Source organism: Struthio camelus, chromosome 26 (genome assembly GCF_040807025.1).
Source record: "Struthio camelus isolate bStrCam1 chromosome 26, bStrCam1.hap1, whole genome shotgun sequence".
In the NCBI taxonomy this organism is placed as follows: domain Eukaryota; kingdom Metazoa; phylum Chordata; class Aves; order Struthioniformes; family Struthionidae; genus Struthio; species Struthio camelus.
In genome coordinates, this window is record NC_090967.1 from 7546084 (window position 1) to 7564077 (window position 17994).

General features: G+C 67.9%; 1 protein-coding gene across 1 annotated transcript; it reads right to left on the reverse strand.

Annotated features, from left to right (window-relative positions):
• Positions 1-1249: 1249 nt before the first annotated feature.
• Positions 1250-10195, reverse strand: FSTL3 (follistatin like 3). Its single transcript, XM_068920167.1, has 5 exons — positions 10027-10195; positions 6272-6457; positions 3276-3491; positions 1594-1821; positions 1250-1440 (listed from the first exon to the last, which is right to left on the reverse strand). Exons 1-5 carry the CDS (start codon positions 10085-10087, stop codon positions 1388-1390), a joined length of 744 nt encoding a protein of 247 aa, XP_068776268.1. The 5' UTR covers positions 10088-10195; the 3' UTR covers positions 1250-1387.
• Positions 10196-17994: the final 7799 nt, after the last annotated feature.

Consider the following 17994-nt stretch of genomic DNA (forward strand, 5'->3'; position numbering starts at 1 on the left):
GGGTGGAAAAACCCCAGCGCAAAGCTGAAACAGATGCTCGCCGCGGGCCGGCCTCGCCGTGGTGCAGCCCGGCGCGGCGGCCGAGCCGGGCGCGCGTTCACCTGCCGGCCGCAGGGGCTGCCCCGGCCCCCGGCCCCCTTCGCCGCGGGGGGGGCCGTCGCCAGGCTGCTTCCCGCCGGGGCCGGGGCCCGGCCGCTGCCCCGACCGCGGGAGACAACCGCACCCAGAACACCTTTTATTCTTTTATTAATTACAGTCCAAATCGTAACACAGCCGTGAAATGCCCCTAACAATACGGAATAGGAAATGTATATGTCCCCATAGCGTCTGCCTCAGGAATCAGAACACAATCATACAAAAATAGAAAATAGAGTATTTATATATATATATAAAATATATATATATATATATGGTATTTATATAAAGGCAATAGTTTCTTGGTGTCAGAGACGAAATGTTATTTACACAGGTTGCAAAACACACACAAAATGAGAGAGGAGTAAAAAATAAATACAGAGGGTGTGGACAGAGCGGGGGGCCGGGGCCGGGAGCGCTGCCCAGGGGGGGGGACGCCCCGAGGCCGCGGGAACGGATGGCCCCCCAGAGCGGGTGTCACACCGCCGGCCCCGGACCCCAGGGGGTTCGCCCGCGGGCGCAGGGCTCGGGGCTGCCCCCCGCCGCCCAGCTCCCTCCCCGGGGTGGCGTCGGCTCCGACGATGGGTGGGAGCCGCGTGTGAACGTGCCCGGGAAAACCTAAACTACAACCAGTCTTAACATATATATGTTAAAACTTTAGGGAAAAATAGCATACATATATATATGTATATATTTTATATATATATATATAAAAATATATCTATCTATCTCAAATCTGATGCAGCTCTACGCTGCGCTTCCTGCTGCTGGCAGCTGCGGCTGAATCCCTCCAGTGAAAGATAAAGCGTAGATTCCCCCTAGACACCAGGGTCCCGGCCAGGAACGTCAGCAGAGTACCAAGAATTCCGTCCAAAAATAAATAGGCCTGGGGCTGCCGTCCAAGGACACGTGGTGCGGCGGGGGCCCAATTCGCAGCAGCGCTTGCGCCGGCCGCGGAAAAGGCCCTCTGAACGCCGGGAGCCGGCGCCGGCCGGGGAAAGGCTCCGCAGGGCCGGCGGGGGTCCCGCGGCGCCGCAGCAGCCCCGCGGCCGCTCTGGCTTGCCCCGGCGCCGGGGGAGCGTCTTCCCTTGCTCCCCAGCCGCGGGGCTGAGAGTCGGGCCCTCTGCGACTGCATAACATACACAGATATAAATAAGGATCTTTTTATCTTAATAAATATCAGGTATATGGTTTGTACAATATACGCATAATGCCCTTGTCTCCTGGTCCGGCCTCGTAGCAGAGAAGGGATTCACACATAGTTTTCTTCGGCGTTGTCCGTCTCCAGGGAGAACTTGGCCGCAGCTGGAAACGGAGCCAGAGAAGGGGGGAAAAGCGGTGAGGGGCTGAGCCGAGGGCCGCCGCGCGCCGGGGCGGCCGCCGCCGCGCGATGCTCCGGCGCGCCGGGAGAGGGACCGGGCTGGCAGCGGCCCCCCGCCGCCGCCGCGCGCCACTCACCCGAGCAGCTCCCGTAGTGACGCACCCCGATGGACCGGCCCAAGTGGCAAGTGGCCCGTCGGAGGTGGCAGGCGGAGGGGTAGGTGACGTTGTTGTTGCCGCAGAGGGCCTGGTCCAGGCTGCTGGGCTCGGGGCAGGGCGCCGTCCGGCACGTCACGCAGTGCGCGCTGCCCGTCTGGTCCACCACGCAGGTGTGGGTGCCGGGGCACACCACGCTGGAGCAGGACTCTGCGGGGAGGGCGACGGCGGGGCTCAGCGCCCGGCTCCGGACAGAGCCCCCCCCCCCCCCCGCGCCGGGGCTGAGCAAGAGGCGCCGCGGGAACCCGGGAGGACGCGGCCGCTGCCCATCGCCCTCCCTCCTGCCTCTCGCCGGCGGCAGGGGCCGGAGCTCCAGCGCTCCGTCCAGTCCTGCCGTTCCTGAGGCCGGGAGCCGGCAGCGATCCGGGGCCGCCCCCGGCCCGGCCGACGCGCAGCGCCGGGGCTCAGCTGCCAGGCTGGCAGCCGGTGCACAGCGCGGGGAAGGGCAGGGTGGCCCCGGCCCCGGGGCGCACCGAGGGCGGGCGGCAGCACCCGCCGCCCATCCGGGGACCTTGTGCACGGCCAAGCCAGGATGGGACCCCGCGGCCGGTGCACCGGGGGCAGAGGGGGGCACCTCGGCCCCCAGGAAACACCCGCACCCCGGCCCGGACCTGCAACCGCTCCCCGGACGCCGTAAACACTTCTTAAAGCCTTCCCTCCTCCTGCCTTTATTTTCCTTCTGGACTGGAAGGAGACTTGGCATTTGCAATTCCCAGTTTGCAACTCGCATTTCTTGCCCCAAATCTGACTGTGCAGTCCAGGGCCTGACAGGCAAAGCATTTCAGAGGGGAGGGCTGGCAAAAATAATCATAATAATTCTGACAGTTCTTGGCAGGGCAAGGAGGATTACTGCTCTCCTTAACAAAACAACAAAAAAAGGGGCTTGATGTTTGTAAGTGACATTTTACGGACTGTTATTCTTCAGCCCGCGGCGAGGCCAAAACCCCGGTTACGCGGACGCGCTGCTCCGGAGCCAGCGGCAGCACCAGCGGCTTCCGCGAGAGCTGGCGCCAGCGCCGAGCGGCTGCACCCGGCCGCGGCCGCGGAGGCCGGCGACGCCGCGGCAGGGCGCCCGGCTGCCCCGAGCGCCCCGGGGGGCGCGGGCGACGCAGGGCCGGGGCAGCCTGCAACCTGGGGGCAGAGGAGGTGCCAGCGGCCCCGGCGCCGCCCCGACCCCGCGGTCCTGCCCGCGTCGCCGGCGGTCAGCGCAGCTCGCCGGATGCCCAGACCGCAGCCAGCACGGCCGGCCAGCGGCAGCCCGAAACGGAGCTTGCCTGCGGCTCCCTGCCACGCAGGGGGAACCTGCGAGGACGTCTCCGCCGGCGCCGCGAAGCCGCCAGCGCCGGGGCTCAGCCGCTCGGGGCGCCGCTCCTCCCTGGCGCTGGCAGGGTTAGCCGGCCAGACGCGGCTCCCCGGGGCGGGAGGCGCGGGGACAGCGGGGACAGGGCCCCCACGTGCAGAGCACCGCGGCCTCTCGCCACCCGCCAGGCGCCGGGAGAGCCGCCGGGCACCGTTACTTTGGGGACGGGCACTGCTGCTGACGGTCTGCGCTCACGCCGAGCTGCAAACGGCGAGAGCGGGACGGGACGGGGGCATGGACCTACTTTTGCATTTGCCCTGGTACATCACTTGGAGGTCGGGGTGGTCTCTGCACTTGGCCGTCAGCAGGTCGCACTCGTCGCGGTAGGTGTAGCCGTCCGAGCCGCACACCTGCAGCTTCCGGGGCAGGCTGGAGCAGTCCGGGGCGCAGGCGCACTGCGGGCGCCCGTGCTTCATCCTGCACACCTTGTCCGGGCCGCACACCACCCCCTCGCAGCTCTCTGCGGACAGAGGGAGAGCAGCGCTGAGCGCCCCCGCTTCGGGGTGCCCCGAGCCGCGCGGGGCGGCACCGACCGGGCGCCGCTCCCCAGCGCCTCGCTGCCGCCCCGCGCTCCACCCGGGCCGTCTCCTGGGGGCGCGCAGCCCCCGCGAACACCGAGCCGCCCGCAGCAGCATCTGGATCTGCTCAGCTCCGCGAAGGAGCAGGTCGTTGGCTGCAGCTCGGAGCTATCATCCAACACTTACCCCAGCCAGAGAGCTGGCCCTCGAATCAGCACCAGCTAATTCATTTCTATGTATTTATTTTTTGGAAGGAGACATTTCTTTTTCTTATGCAATGGAAAATCCATCTCTGCAAGGCCCCCGATCCTCCAGAAGGAACTGGGCTTTGCAAGTTGTCTGGGCAATCAAGAACTCCGCTCTAATCAGACAATACCCAGCCCTGTTTTGCTTCGGGCCTCCGTGACTCGAACACAAGAGCGGGTAACAGCAGCGAGCGGCAGCTCCCCGGCCGCTGGCGGGGGGGCTGCCGAGACAGACGGCCGCATTGTGCCGCGGGGCGAGCGGGCGGCCGGGCTTCAAAGGGCCCCTTGAGCCGCCGGGCGCGCGGAGGCGAGCCCCGGCATTCCCCCGCGCGGCCGGCGCCCGGCCCGGGGTCCGGGGCAGGTTTTTCCGGCCGGTCCCCACGTCCGGGGGGAGGCGCACACACCTCCCAAGAGCCCCAAAGCGCCTCTTTGCCCCTTCAACTCCCCAGCCGCTCGGCGGGACGCAGGAAAACATCAGGGCGAGAACGGGGGGTTTTGGGGCTGCCTCCGGGCGCAGGGCAGCGAGCCCCACCGCCGCCGAGGCGGAGAGAAGGCAGGGCAGGAAGGAGGCGTTTCCCACGGCGGGGATGTACCCCGAAGCAGGAGGGATGCCCGCAGGCGGAGCGCGGCTGGGAGGATGCGCGCGGGTGATCTGGAGAGCGAGGAGGGGGATTTCCCTGGAGAAGCCGGGTGGATCCGGGAGACAGCGGAGGGGGGCAGGGGGGTGGAGGGGAAATTCCCCGTCTGCTCGGCCCAGCTTTCCCCAGGGGAGAGTCCCTGGTGAGAGACAGATCATTTCCTGCTCTCTTTTCCGCTCGCCCGGGCTGGGGCCAGCCCAAAAGGGGCGCGAGGGGAGAGGGAGCGCCGCAGGGCCGAGCCCCTGGCAGAGGGCAGCGGGACGAGGCCCCGGGGCTGCCGGAGACGGGGGGTCCCGCTGAGCAAACCCCCTCGCGGCGCTCCGGGCACGGCAGGGTCCGGCCGGCCGGACCGTCCCGGCGCCCTGCAGAGGGAGGGAGGCCACGGAGCCGGCGGCCCAGCTCTCCCACCCCGCCGGATCCCGCCGCAGGGCGCCGCGTCCCCGGCAGCTGGAGGCAGGAATTTCGCCTCCCCAGCGGAGGCCGGTCGAGGAGCCCCCAGGGCCCGGCCAGCGCCGTCCCCGGGGCCGCGGCCGACCCGGCTGCTGGCGCGAGGGCTGGTGGCCGCAGCCCGCCTTGTCCCGCAGTAACCCCTCCCGGCCCCGCGAGCGCAGCGATAAGTCATCCTCCCTGCCCTTTTCCAAGGCCTCCGGCTCGCTGGAGCCCGGTGGGGAGCAAGCAGCACCAGCTCCATCTGGACAGGACAGGCAGGGGCTTTCTGAAGGGTGGGGAGTTGCAGCGTACGTGCCGGTCGGGGCGCTCCGGGGCACTTCCCTCGGCCCCGTGCAGCATCCCTGCTCCGTGCCGCCCCGGGGGCCAGAGCGGGCTGGGGAGCGCCCGGGGTGGACGGGCCCCGATCCCGTCCGGCCCCGGGAAAAGGGGCTGGGGGCTCCCCGGCACCCGCAGCGGGGAGCCGGTCCTGCCCCGGGCGCCGCGGGGCCGCGGCCGGGGAGGGAGACGGGCAGAAAGCGCGGGCCAGGAGGCAGGTTTGAGCCGGCCGCGGCTGCGGCAGGGCGAGCCTGAGCCTCGCCAGGGAGGCCGAGGCCAGCGGAGCTGCAGACCGGAGGGACTGGACGAAGCTGTTTTGTTAAGTGTTTTTTTTTCTTTTTTTTAAAGCAAATAACGAAGTGACCTTCCAAAGACCTGCTCCTGACTACTGTGGTCAGCAGGTCCTTGAGCATGTTCTCACACAGCCACGCAAGTGTGGCTAGGGGATCCGTGCCTCTGGCGTGCTCCCGAACATCTGGAGGGCCTGGAACTCACAGCTGGAGTGTTTCCATTTCTGGAGCTACCCGTTATATAAAGCCATTTCACACACACACACACTTGGAGACGTGGGGAGGAGGAAGGGGGAGCAGAAGGGAAGAAAGATTTCTTCCTTAAAAATAAAGAAATTCCCCTTTGAGCAGATCTAGGGAGGGCACAAGGGAAACAGGGAACAGGGAGCCAGAGCACAGCCCCTTGCGCCTGGGCTGCCCGGCCAAGGCCCGGGTCACACATCGCCCCTCCGCAGGGGAATAAACAAATAAATATGCGTAAAACGAAGAACTGCCTGGGGACAGAGGCTGCCCCACAAGCCCCGGCCCTGCTGCAGCATCTGGCCTGCAGCTGCAGCAGCGGGAGCGCGAGCGGGCGACGTCCCCGCGCCGCCCCAGCCCGGCGGGCAGGTCGGGGAAGCACCGGCGAGCGCTGCCCGGGCTCCAACCCGGCCCCACGGGCTCCGGGCATCGTCGCCGGGAGCGGAGCTCAGCGCCGCTGCCGCCTGGAGCCGGCGCTCTGCCCGTCCCGCGGGGTCAGCCTGCGGCGCGCTGCTCTGCCCGGGCGGCCGGCGCGAGGCCTCACCTTTGCAAGGGTGGCAGGTCACCAGCCCCAGGAAGCCCAGCAGGCTGATCTTGTTGCCGGGGTAGGTGTAGTTAGACCAGGCCACGTCCACGTTGCCGTTGGCACAGCACTCCTCCCACGTGACGCCCGTCTTCAAGATCATGGTGCATTTGGCCTCCTTGCCCTGCTGCAGCCAGCAGATCCCACCTGCAGGGAGGGCAGAGGATGAGGCGACCGAGCCCCTCCAGCCCCCGCAACGTGCTCCAGCGCCGCCGCCCGGCCCCGCACCCGCGCCGGGGACGGCTGGAGGGGGAAAAAGACGGAGGACTGAAAGAGGCTCCGCGCTGGGAGCCCAGGCTGTCCCAGCAGCGCGGGGTTTTGCAGGGCAGCAGCTCGGAGCCCCTTAGCCCGCTCCTCCCGGCCCACCGAGCCCCCGAGCTCTGCCCGCCGGTGCCGCCCGGCAGCCCCAGCCGTCGCCTCGGCCAGGAGCGCAGAGCGGACGGGGCAGAGCCGGGGCCGCCCGGCGCAGGAGCCCGGCGCCCGCCGACGCACCGCGCTGCCCGCCCCAGAACAGGGCACTCGACCGGGCCCCTGGGGACGGAGCCAGCCCATCGGCATCCGATCCCACTGAGTCAAAAGCCTGTTTGTTCCTTAACCTCATGAGCGAATCATTTCTTTTTTTCTTTTCTTTTTTTTTTTTTTTGTGAGTGATTCCTTTGCAATTTCCGCCTCTGCAAACCAGCCTCTTGTGACGCTTGTTTGGGTTTACGCTCTCATTAGCTGCATTTGAGGTTTGTTAAACAGCTAAAGATGTAAAGGGATGGGGGAAGGGCCGGATCCTGCCCCCAGACAGGCTGGTGCAGGGCCAGAGGCGCTCCTCGCCGAGCCGCAGACCTGCCCTGCTCCGCGGCGGGTGTCAGTGCCAGCCTTGGATGCCAGGTCCCCCATCACCTCCCTCCCAAGGGCCTGATTTTGGTTTGGGCTCCCAGCACAGCCCTGCCGCAGCCAGCGGCGGCTCCTTACGGAAACCGTCGGAGCGGGCGCGCACGGAGCCAGCCCTCCCCGGCCCGGCGCCTTCGGGCTTCCAGGAACTTGCGGTTTGGGCACCTCCAGGCCAGCATGTCTCGCTGCCATCAGCGGGTTTTATCCTCCGTGAGTTGGTCTAATTGCTCTTTCAGCCCGTTTTTCCTCTGCAGTACCCCACAGCCGCGACACTGAGCTCCCGGGGGCTGCGCGCACGGAGCAGCCCCGCTCCGCAGACGGGCCGACCCCACGCGCCTCCTCTCGATCGCGGTCCCGAGACCGGCCGCGGTGCAAACCCCAGCTCCGATGCCTGTGCCGGCGGCGCTCAGGGATGCCGCCGCGCCTGGACCCCGTCCATTAACAGTGTGCGTGGGGTCATGCCCTGCCCTGCCCGAGGAGGTAGGTCCCCGCAGCACCCTCTCTGGCACCCCTTTCGCAGTCCCAGGACCTCTGCAGCAAGATTTGCTGTTTTCTTGCTTTTCCCTCTGCTTCTCTTACAGGCTTGTCACAGAAACTACATCTGTGGCCTGAACGTTGCGAGCGATGCTGACGAGGGGGAAGCAGAGAGGCAAGGCGCAGCTGAAACCGGAGGCAATGCAAAAAGCAAGCTAACTGCCCAAGCGGATGGGCTCAGCACGTGCCTGGGTCTGCCCCAAAAGCTTGCTGTGCAGCGAGCAGGAGCCAGGACACCCTGCCCCTCTGTGCCGTCAGGTTCCTGGGGGCACGGGGGCACCGGCGGGGGCTGCCCGCGCACGGCCGAGCCGGGGCGCCCTGCTCCGGCCTCGTCCCCGAGCGCCTGCAATCCCCGTTCCTCAGCGGCTCCCCCCAACCCCAAACCTCAGCACCGCGTTCCCACAGTCCGCAGGTGTCCGAGACCCGCTGGGAGACACTTTCTTGGTGCAGAGAGCCACGAAACGCATGCAAACACCCCAGGACATCCCAATGGCGAGGCACGTTGGGCCAGGAAAACAGGAGCCCGGATCCCATGGGTGGCAGAGCCTGCTCCTCCCGGGCTCCGGGATGGAGCCGCGCCAGCCCTCCCATGCTGCTTGAATGCGGTCCCAGCAAGAACCAGATACCTCCCCAGCACTTCCAGTGCCCAGGAGATAGCTTTCAGTCTGATAACATCCAAACAGGGGGGTTTCTGGGATCTTTGGCTACTTTAGAATAGCTTTGTTCGCAGAATCGTTTGCCAACAAAAAGTGGGTCAGCTGCTCGTGTGTTTTAAGAAAAACAAAAAAATTTCAAAACATATGAAGTCCCCCATTGCTGCCACGTATAGAAATCTCCTGCCTTTACACCAGCACCCGGGTTCACACTAACAGGCGATTCCTGTGTTCCTTCAACGCCTGGTGCCTCAAGGGAGCTCCAAAACACTCAGCAAAAGAGCCACCTGGCAGGAGAGCGTGCAGAACAAGCACTTCTGCCCCCCAAGCACGCCCAGCAGCGCACAGCCCTGCTGCGGTGCAGGGGACCCCTCTGCGCGCCCGCGATGCTCCCGGGGGAGCCGCCGGAGAGGGTTTCTGCACCGACAGGAGCCACAGCACAGCAGCGGCCCCCACGCACCCTGCCGGCGAGGGCAGCCCAGCTTCACGCTTCCCATGGGGCCAGCTCTCCCCTCCCAGCAGCGAGGGGTCAGGACACGGGATCCTCTGGGGTCCCCTCAGAGACATCATCCCCCATAAGGGCCAGGGGAGCGCACAGCTGCGGCCCCGGAGCAGCCCATGCCTCTGCCGCCTTTAGTCTCGCGGCAGCAGGCCTGGCAGAGGGACGGGACGCGGGGCAGGCTGAGCTCTGCTGCCCTGCCAGCCGGACGGTGCTCCGGCATCCCACCCTTTCGGCCCCGCTGGCAGCCCGACAAGCGAGAGCATCATGTTTTTGCTTGCAGCAGCACCCGAAGGGCCCGGATCCGGCCGGGTAACGCAGGGTACCCAGGCCTGAGGCCTTTCATCCTTTATGCTCAGCCCCTGGAAGCAGTAAGTGGAAATGCTGTGGGCTGGGGCAGTGCTGAACACGACCCTGGGGGTTAAAGCACCACGAGGGGCTCACAGAGCCCCACCATCCTTCAGGGCATCTCCTGCTAGCGCAGGAGCCCCGTTCCCTGCCCACGCGGGCAGCGGGACAGAGAGAGACGGGCACGGCCGCATGAAGGGGAAGACGAACTAGCACGGCTGCAGGAGAGGCTGCAGCCAGCCGGCAGCCGCTGCAGCTCCGCGGGCTGAGCAATCACACAGGAGGCGGCTGCCAGAGCTCCGGCCGGGACAGGGGCCCGGGCTCCGGGAAAATGGCTACCAGAGAACACGGACCCGTCCCACGGACCCGTCCCACGCACCCTGAAAGCCAGGAGCATCCAAACCGGGAGGGGTCCGAGCTGCAAACCCCGCACCCAAAACCACAAGCCGGCCCCGGAGCCCGGCTCTCGCCATCCCGTCCGGAGGGCAACTCCGGCCGCCTCCACCCCACGCCCCGGGGAGGAGCAGGGAGCCCTCGGGGCGCCCTCGGGGCACCGGGCATCGCCGGGGCTGCGGCGGCGGGACGCGCGGCGCGGAGCCCGCCCGGGACACCCAGGCGCAGCGCGGCGGCGGGGCTCGGCCGCGGCACCGGGCGGAGCGGAGCGGGTCCGGTCCGCTCGGGTCCGGTCCGGTCGCGCCGCCGGGAGCGGGGCAGCGCCGCCGCCGCGGGCCGCCCCCAGCACCTGCCGGGAGCGGGGCGCGCCGGGACCCCCCCCCCCGCCGGGACCCCGGGGCACTCACCGTGCGCGGCGGCGGCGGGGCTGCAGAGGGCGAGCAGGCAGAGCGCCAGCCGCAGCGGCATGGCCGGGACGGACGGACCGGACGGGCCGGACCGGACCCGGGCGCTCCGGCCCTGCGCTGCGCTGCGCCGCGCCGACCTGTTGCTGCGCGGCGGCGGCGGCGGCCCCGGCGCTATAAAGCAGCGGGGCGGCGGCGTGAATCACCGGGCGGGGCGGCGGCGGCGGCGGCGGCGGCGGCGGCGGCGGCGGCGGCGGCGGCGGCGGCGGCGGCGGCGGCGGCGGCGGCGGCGGCACCGGGGGGGCGAGCGAGGGGGGCGTCGATGAGTGGGAGTGGAGGGTGAGTGGGAGTGAGGAGGCTGTCAGTGAGTGGGGGGGGGAGTGAGGGTGAGTGAGGTTCGTGGGGGTGACCGGGAGTGAGGGGGGTGAGTGGGAGTGAAGCAGGGTGTGAGTAGGAGTAAGGGGCTGTCAGTGAGAGTGAGTGAGGATGGTGAGGGTGAGTGCCAGGGAGAGTGAGTGAGAGCACGAGGGTGAGTGAGGGTGGAGCGGGAGTGAGCGCGACGGTGCCGGCGCAGGGGGTGCACCGCTCGCGCGGCAGAGCCGAACGCCAGCGCGGGCTCGCCGCCCCGCCGGCTCCGCGCGGCAGAGACGGGTCCCGTTCCCCGCCGCAGAGCGCGCCCCGTCCGACCTGGCCTCGCGAGCAAGGGGGGAGAGGAGAGCCTGGCCGCGGCCACCGCTCGGGCTCAGCACGGACCCCGCTGCCGCGTCGCGGCCCTTCGCAGTCCCTCGAGCGTCTCCGTCCGTGCCTGCAGCATGCCGCTGAGGAGCGCTTCACCCTTCGTGCCGGCCTCCAAGGAGGCTGTCCCTTTCCGCAGCGCCGACCCGGGCTCCCTCCGGAGAGGGGTCCCATCCCGACAGCCCCACGGGCCCTGCGCCGCTCTGGCAGCAGCCTCCTTCCCCAAGCCGATGCCGGCGCGGCGCAGAGCTTGCTTCGGGGCAGCGGGGAGCACGGAGCCGGCCACGCTGCTCCCCTTCCCTGCCTCCGTGCTCCCGGCCGCGCTGAGCCCTGGCTTGCTCCTGCGTCCTCGCCAGGCGCTTGCCCATGTAAGGGCAGAGGGCCGGGAAGCCAAATCCCCGAGCTGCGTTTCCACGAGAAAGCAGGTCACGATGCGCTCGCTGGCGTGCTCGAGGCTGTCAGAGGAGCTCTGTGGAGGCCGAGCCGGGGTTTTCCCTGGCTGCGAGCGGCGCTGCGCAGCCGGCCGGCCCTGGCAGGCGAGGGATCTGCGCCTCTCTCCGGAGCAGCAAGCGCTGCCCCGTCCAGAGCACGTGCACCGCCGGGCTGCCCCGCTCCGGCATGACGCAGGGCTGGAGGCGCTGGGAGCGGAGCAGCGGGGTCGGTGTGCAGGGCCTGGCGCGGGGCGGCTCTGCGGCACCGTGCCGGCCCCGGCTCCAGCTCCCGGCAGCCCTGGGAAGCGCCGTCGCGCCGCTTGGGAGGCTGATGCATGGCGGAGCGCAGCCACTCGCCCGCGGTTGCCCCTCGGGCGGGAGCCGGGGCCGGTTCCCAGGCGAAGTCGGGAGCAAAACTCAACAGACCGGTCTACTCGGAGCGGGGTCGACCCGGCCGCCCGTCCCCCTTCTGCTCCCACCAACAGGGTGATAAACGCGAGCCAAAGCAGCAGCACCGCGGAGCAGGAGAGCGGGGAAGGGCCAGCCCGGGAACGACGGGAGGACGCCCTGCACCAGCAGCGCGGCGCTCGGCCGTTCTCGCGGGCCGCGGGAGCGGCTGCGCCTGCCCTCCGCCGGACGGGCTCAGGGCGCAGATGCTCCTCCAGAAGGGTGCCCTGTGCGGGAGGGGGACGAGCCGCCGGCCCGGGCTGCCGCGGGAGCCGGGGCCGGCACAAAGGCGCTCTTTGCGGCCGCGCTGGACGGCAGCCTCGCCTCTGCCCTTCCCGCCGGGGGCTGGCGCTGCCCGGGCTCAGGCAGCTCCCCAGTACAATTTGTTCCGCAGCACAATTTCAGGCTGAGGGTCAAGAGCCAGCAGCCTCCTCCCTGCTTGCTTTTATTTCCCCCCTAAACTGCTGGGCTCCTTTAAGGAGTGAATCTTGCGTCTCCCATCAGTTCAGGCTAATTAAACTCTGCTTAAACCAATTAGAGGTGCAATTTGCAACAAGACGTTCAATTGAGAAGTGTTTCTCAAAGAGCCCAGGGTCAGAGCAGAGGTTTTGCTCTGACTCTGTGGATTTACTGGAAGGCTTCGAGCAAATCCCTTAACGTCTTTCAGTCGCAGTTTCCCCCTTGGAGCAAAGTAAACCCAGCCCGGTCCCGGTCGCACCGGGACTCACGCGTTTCTCCTGGACAAACGGGGACGTTGCCAAGAGCCACAGGAGCAGCTGCAAGCGCCCAAGGGGGATCGAGGCCACGAGCAGGGGGATTCGCAGCAGGAGTTTGCTCCTCCTCCGTGATCCAGCCCCGCTCCGGACTGCCGTCCTCGTGATGCAGCCGGCCGGCCATCCAGGCCACCCGGCTTTGGGGGAGCACGCTGAGCTTTAGCCCAAGGACCGGCCGGGACGGTGCGTTTTCTCTGATACAACAGGCTGCCGCCAACCCGCCGCGGGTCGGCAGCCGAGCTGGCGCGGGGAGACAGGCCAGGAGGAGCATCCTCACCCGGAAACTGCTGGGGTCTGAGCCGGGCTTGGCGCAACGGGGCCGAAGCTGCGGACTGGAGCGCCAAAGCTCACCGGGCGCCCGGCAAGGCCTGGGCAAACTTCGCCGCCGGGCTTGTGCTCGAGACCGGGGCGCGCGCGCCGTGGGCTGGGGACCGTCCGGGTCCCGCGCAGCGGGCGAGGGCGGCAGCGCGAGCTCTGCAAAGAGCTCAGCGCGGGCTGCTCCCGGCTCTGCCTTCAGCTTCTGGCTCAGCTTCCCGCTGTGCGAACCTGCTCTAAAGCACGTGGCGGGTTAGCGGTGCAAAGCGCGAGGCGGAGGGACGGGCGCTGCGGGGAGGCGCCAGCTGCGCGGCCCCACGGCGCCTAGCGTCTCCCCGGCGGGAGCTGCCCCCGAGGCAGCGGCGCTGCCGGCGGCTCTGCCCCGGGGGCTGGATTTCTCCACCGCGTCCACAGAGCTCGAGCCGGGCGAATTAGAGATGTTCATTGCTCATGGCTGCATCACCGGCGTTGGGGAGAGAGCGGCGGAGCCGAGCGATCTGCGCCTGGATGGCCCGGGCGGCCGCGCTCCACCCCCAGCCCTGACACGGAGCTTCGCCCGGGCCCCGGGGGCCGCAGCGTCACCGCTCCGTGCCTCAGTTTCCCCATCTGCTGCGGTGAGATAATGCTCCTCTGCTTGATCCTGCGCTATCTCACAGGACGGTTGCAGGGATTAGTTAGCTAATGTTCGCGAGGAGCTTTGAAGATGAAAAGCCGTGAACAGATGCCAAGAACTGCTGAGCTGGATTCTCCTCACCAAGTAATCATGTTACTGGGGCGCCTCCGTCTCCGCAGAAGGCAAGCGGCAGGGCGGCAGAGCCCGCGTGCGGGCCGGGGCGCGAGGCTGCCGCTCTCCCCAAGACCTGCCCTTCCGGATCTCATCGCCTCGCGCGTTTTGCTCTTGATCAAATTCAGATCCCGCTCGCTAAGGCCCTCCCGCCGCCCGGCTGCGCCCGCCGACGAGCGGGGTTGGGAGCGGCGAGGCGGCTTTTCCTTCTCCTCCCCGGCTGGGCTCGCCGCGCCGGCTCCTAACGCACCATAAACTGCGCATTAAATTAATGCGCTATTTACCTCCGCTTCCAGACTACTGCCGGGAAAGAGGTTAAACGATACCGCGCCCGATGCCGCATCCTGCCGTTCCCCCCTTTCGGCCTGACGTGCTGCCATTTGCTGATGATCTTCGTGCCAGATTTCAGGGTATTGTAGAAGTGCTCGTATCTCAGGCAATTTGAATTAATTATCTGGGTAAGCTTTCACGAGGCACTGTGTCAAATGCTTAATTAAAGTCTTGATCTATTTTGCTGCCTGCACCCCCCTGCACAAAGGCAGCCAGTAACTGGATCAGTGAAGCTCTCCGGTCTGGCCCGGGGGCGAGCTGCCCCAGGCCCCGCCGCTCTCGTGCTGCCGCAGATGCTTCTCCCTTCCCCGACGTGCCCCGGCCGGGTCCCGGGCCGCGCGAGAAGGGCCCGACCGCCCGGGACGAGGCCGCTGCTGCTCCTCCGACCGGCATCGGCATCGCTCCGGAGAGCCTCCTCCAGGGCAGCCCCCGGGCGGATCTGCTCCTCCATGCCCTGCCCGACACCTCCTTCCTCCCCAGCACCGTGGCCTTTTCCCTTTTTCCGGCCGAAGCCGAGAAGAGGGAAAGCTTGGGCGGAAGCGGGGCGAGGGGAAGCAGCGGGGAAGTCCTGCCGCAGAGGGGCAGCCCGTGCCTGGCGGAGCGCGCTTCCCCTCTGCGCGCGAGAACAGATGTCTCTCGTCCACGGCTCGCAGCCGGCTCTGGTTTCCATCTCGCCTTTCGGTGAACGCGCGGATTTATGGCTGCCTTAATGCGTTCCTTGCAGGCCGGTCTGGTTGCCCGCACGGCCGCCGGAGCCTCGCGGGGGGCGGCGGGGGCGGCGAGTGGCGAAGCCGGGAGCGCCGGACGGCGGGACCTCATCCCGCACAGGTCACCCGCCGGGGCCTGACGAAACGCCCGCGTCCGTGCGCGCGCGGGGAGCAGGGGCGGCGTGCCACGCGACCCAGGGCCGAGGACAACGCTTCCGGCACGTCCGCTCCCCCGTCCCGCAGGAGCAGGATGCTGCCAGCGCCCGCGGGGAAGACGCAGCAGCCGTCAGCCCTGCGCCCAGCATCTCGGCCGCGCTCAGCCTTGCTTAGCGTAACCGACCCCGCGGCGGGGACGGGGCGCTGCGGCCGCTGCCGGGCTCCCTCCGGCCCTCGCAGCTCCCCCTTCGCCCGGCGACGGGCCGCCGGCGCGGACGGGCTCCATCCCGCGTGACACACGCTCCGGAGCCGCTCTCGCCGGCACGCCGTGCCGTGTAAACAAGCCGTGACTCAGCGGCCGGGCCGGCCCTGTGGTTTTCCCAGCGTAAACGCTTCTTCCGCCGCGGTGCAAGGCGAGGACCAAACCAAGCCTCCAGGGAAGAGCTGGCAGCTCCGTAAAACGCAACGAAATCGTGTGGGGCTGAACTGGAGGAGCCGAAAGTCGGCAAAGCCTCCCCGGTCGGTAAAGCGGCCCTAGCTGCGCGGAGCGGCTGCCAAGAGGCAGGGGAAGGCTGCGCCCGCTGCCCGGCTCCGCTGCTCTCGGGCACCCTGGCCGGGACGGCGGAGCAGGGCCGCGGCGGCTCCCTCCCGGCCGCCGCCTGGGCCCCCCCTGCCGAGGGGGGTCTTCTCCGGAGCTGCTGCCGGGGCGCCCCGGGCCGCCCCTGCCCGCCGGGCTGCAGCAGCGACGCGGGGCCGGTGGCCGAGGACCACGGCGGGACGGGCTCCGGCCGGCGGAGCCCCACCTCCCAGCGCACAACAACCTGCAAGAGGGACGTTTCGGCTACGAGCAGCGCCGCCGCCGACCGCCGCCTCGGCCGGGCCAGCCTGGCGGGGCCGGGGCGTCCCGCTCCCTCGGGGACCGGGTCCCCGGTGTGGGCACCGACGGGCAGAGCTGCCGCACGGCACCTCCCTCCCGCAGAGCCCCCGGCCGCCTGGCCAGCGCCCTTTCCGCACAAGGAGCCTCAGTGCTTACATAGCCCAGGCTTGCAGCTAGTAGAAAAACAAAACATGTTTTTCACATTAAAATTTCCCTTGAAAAACAATGGTTTAAATTAAGCGTAAGAAAAGAAAAGTGAGGAATCCAAAAAGCAACAACAACAACAACAAAAAAAAAAGGGAAATTTTTGGTGGAGCCCAAAAGCACTTTCCTGGGACCGAGAACTTCTCCCGCCGAGGCCCCGCGCTCCGGGCGCTCCCGGAGGCAGGCGGGCTGCCGCCGGCGTGGTGCGGACCGCGGCCGAGCGCCACCGCCGTCCCCGCCGCAGCAGCCCGCACGCGCGGCCCCAGGCCTGCGGCACGGCAGCGCAGCGCCGGGGAGGACGAGGTGGGGGGGTGCAAACCTTCTCATCTGTCTGCGAGCGAATTCAAAGGGAGACCGATTCAAATCCGCCGTGACATGACTGGCTCGGGGCTGGCAGACAATCCCTGCGGCGTGTGTAACAAACCTTGCCGCTTTCCTTTGAGTGGCCTCCAATTTATTAATTAAAATAGGCAATTATGTGCTATCTGGGGTGGAGGGGAGCGGGGAGACCAGCTGCACCAGTTATTCCCACTCGGCAGGAAGCGTGCTGGAAAGGCGCTCGTGCTTTCAAGGACCGGGAGGCAGAGCCTGGGAGGGAGCCCGCGCGCAGAGCTGCCCTCGCGTCCGCCTCGGGCCGGCGCGACGGGCCGGCAGAGGGGGGTTAATGCCTGGCATCACTTTAATTTAACAGCACAGGGCCCAGAGGCCAAGACGCCTCAGAAAACGACTTGCCAAAGTCGCATGGGAGGTTAGTAGCAGAGACGGAAACCGAACCCCAAAAAGTCTCCCGGGAATCTGCCGAGAGCGTTCGCTGCCCTCGGCCCCGGGAAGCAGGGATGAGGGAGGCTGGAAGCGGGAAGCCAGGTCTTTTTTAGGCTCTTGCTGCCCATCCATCCCACCGTGCTCACTGAGAGGGAACGTGAGCAAGAGACCCCGGGCTCCGGCAGAGCAGGGCGAGCGCAGCGCAGACAGGGAGGGAGCGCCACGGGGAACACGTCTGTGCAGTGTGATGTCTATGTGGAATAACATCTGCATGTCTGGGATTTATCTAAACACTGCAGATCTCATGTCAGCAAATCTAGGAGTCAGGAGAATTTATCCCGAGCTTTTGTTACTCCCTGCAGGGCACGCTTGCATGGGGAAGGCCCCGGCGATGGGGCTCCGCTGCCTGCTAACCACCTCCGCATAACGTAAACGGGACCCCACGCAGCTGGCAGGGCACCGCGGCGCTGGGCCGGCGCCACGGGGCGCGCCTGGCCGCACGGCGCTCCGGCTTCCCCGTCGCAGTGGGCGCTCGGGGCGCGCATGCACGCACACGCAGGGCCCCGCCGGCGGCCACCCGGCAGCTGCAGCCCGGGGCCCGCAGCCACCCCCCGCCAGCGGCCTGGCACGGTGGCATCGCCTGCATTAAGTAACGTCTGGGGACATGAGCTCATCGTTAACACCCACGGCCCGGGTGGATGCGAGTGGCAAGGGCGGCTGGCGGGCAGGAGCGGGGCCCCGGGAACGCGCTGCCGGCGAGGCGCTCCCTGCCCCGGGGCGGGCGGGCGCCGGGGGTCTTGGACGGCTCCCACGTGAAACTCCCGCCCGCTCCCCTCCTCCTGCCGGGGCTGGGAGATGCACCGGGTTGCCCAGCTTTGCTGCAACGCGGGCTCCCGCTCCGGCCAGCCTCTGCCCCCAGCCTCAGCCACCCACGGGCTCCTCTCCCTGAGCCCGGTCATGGGGCACAAGCATCGCCCTCCTGCGCTGGGGTCAAGCGGGATCATGACGCCCAGCTACCGGAGAAGCCTTTCAGCCCGTCCAGCCCCTTGGACAACGACAGGCTCCTGGTATTTTCTGCTGCCCTCGGCCAAAACCCTCCCTCCTTCCCCGCTGCTGTGGCTGAGCGGTGCTGGCGCTGCCGGCCCGGCTGCTGGGGGAGCAGGCTCTGCCTGGCGATGAATCGCTGCTAGCTCGGGAGGTGTCACCTCTTCGTCAGTCCTTTCTGAACAGGGTGCAGTTCGCGTCTTTCTGCAGCACCGTGGGAAAATCATCCCAGCCCCTGGCTTCTTCGGGTGACTCAAATTTGCTCCCGATCAGATCCAGGCTCCCTCTGAGCCTGGGCAGGCCGTGGAGAGCCGAGCACCAGCCCAAAACCCGATTCCCAGAGCTGCGGCAGAGACAGAGGTGCGTCCGCCCCAGGCGCGCCGTCGCGGATCAGCCTCGAGTCCCG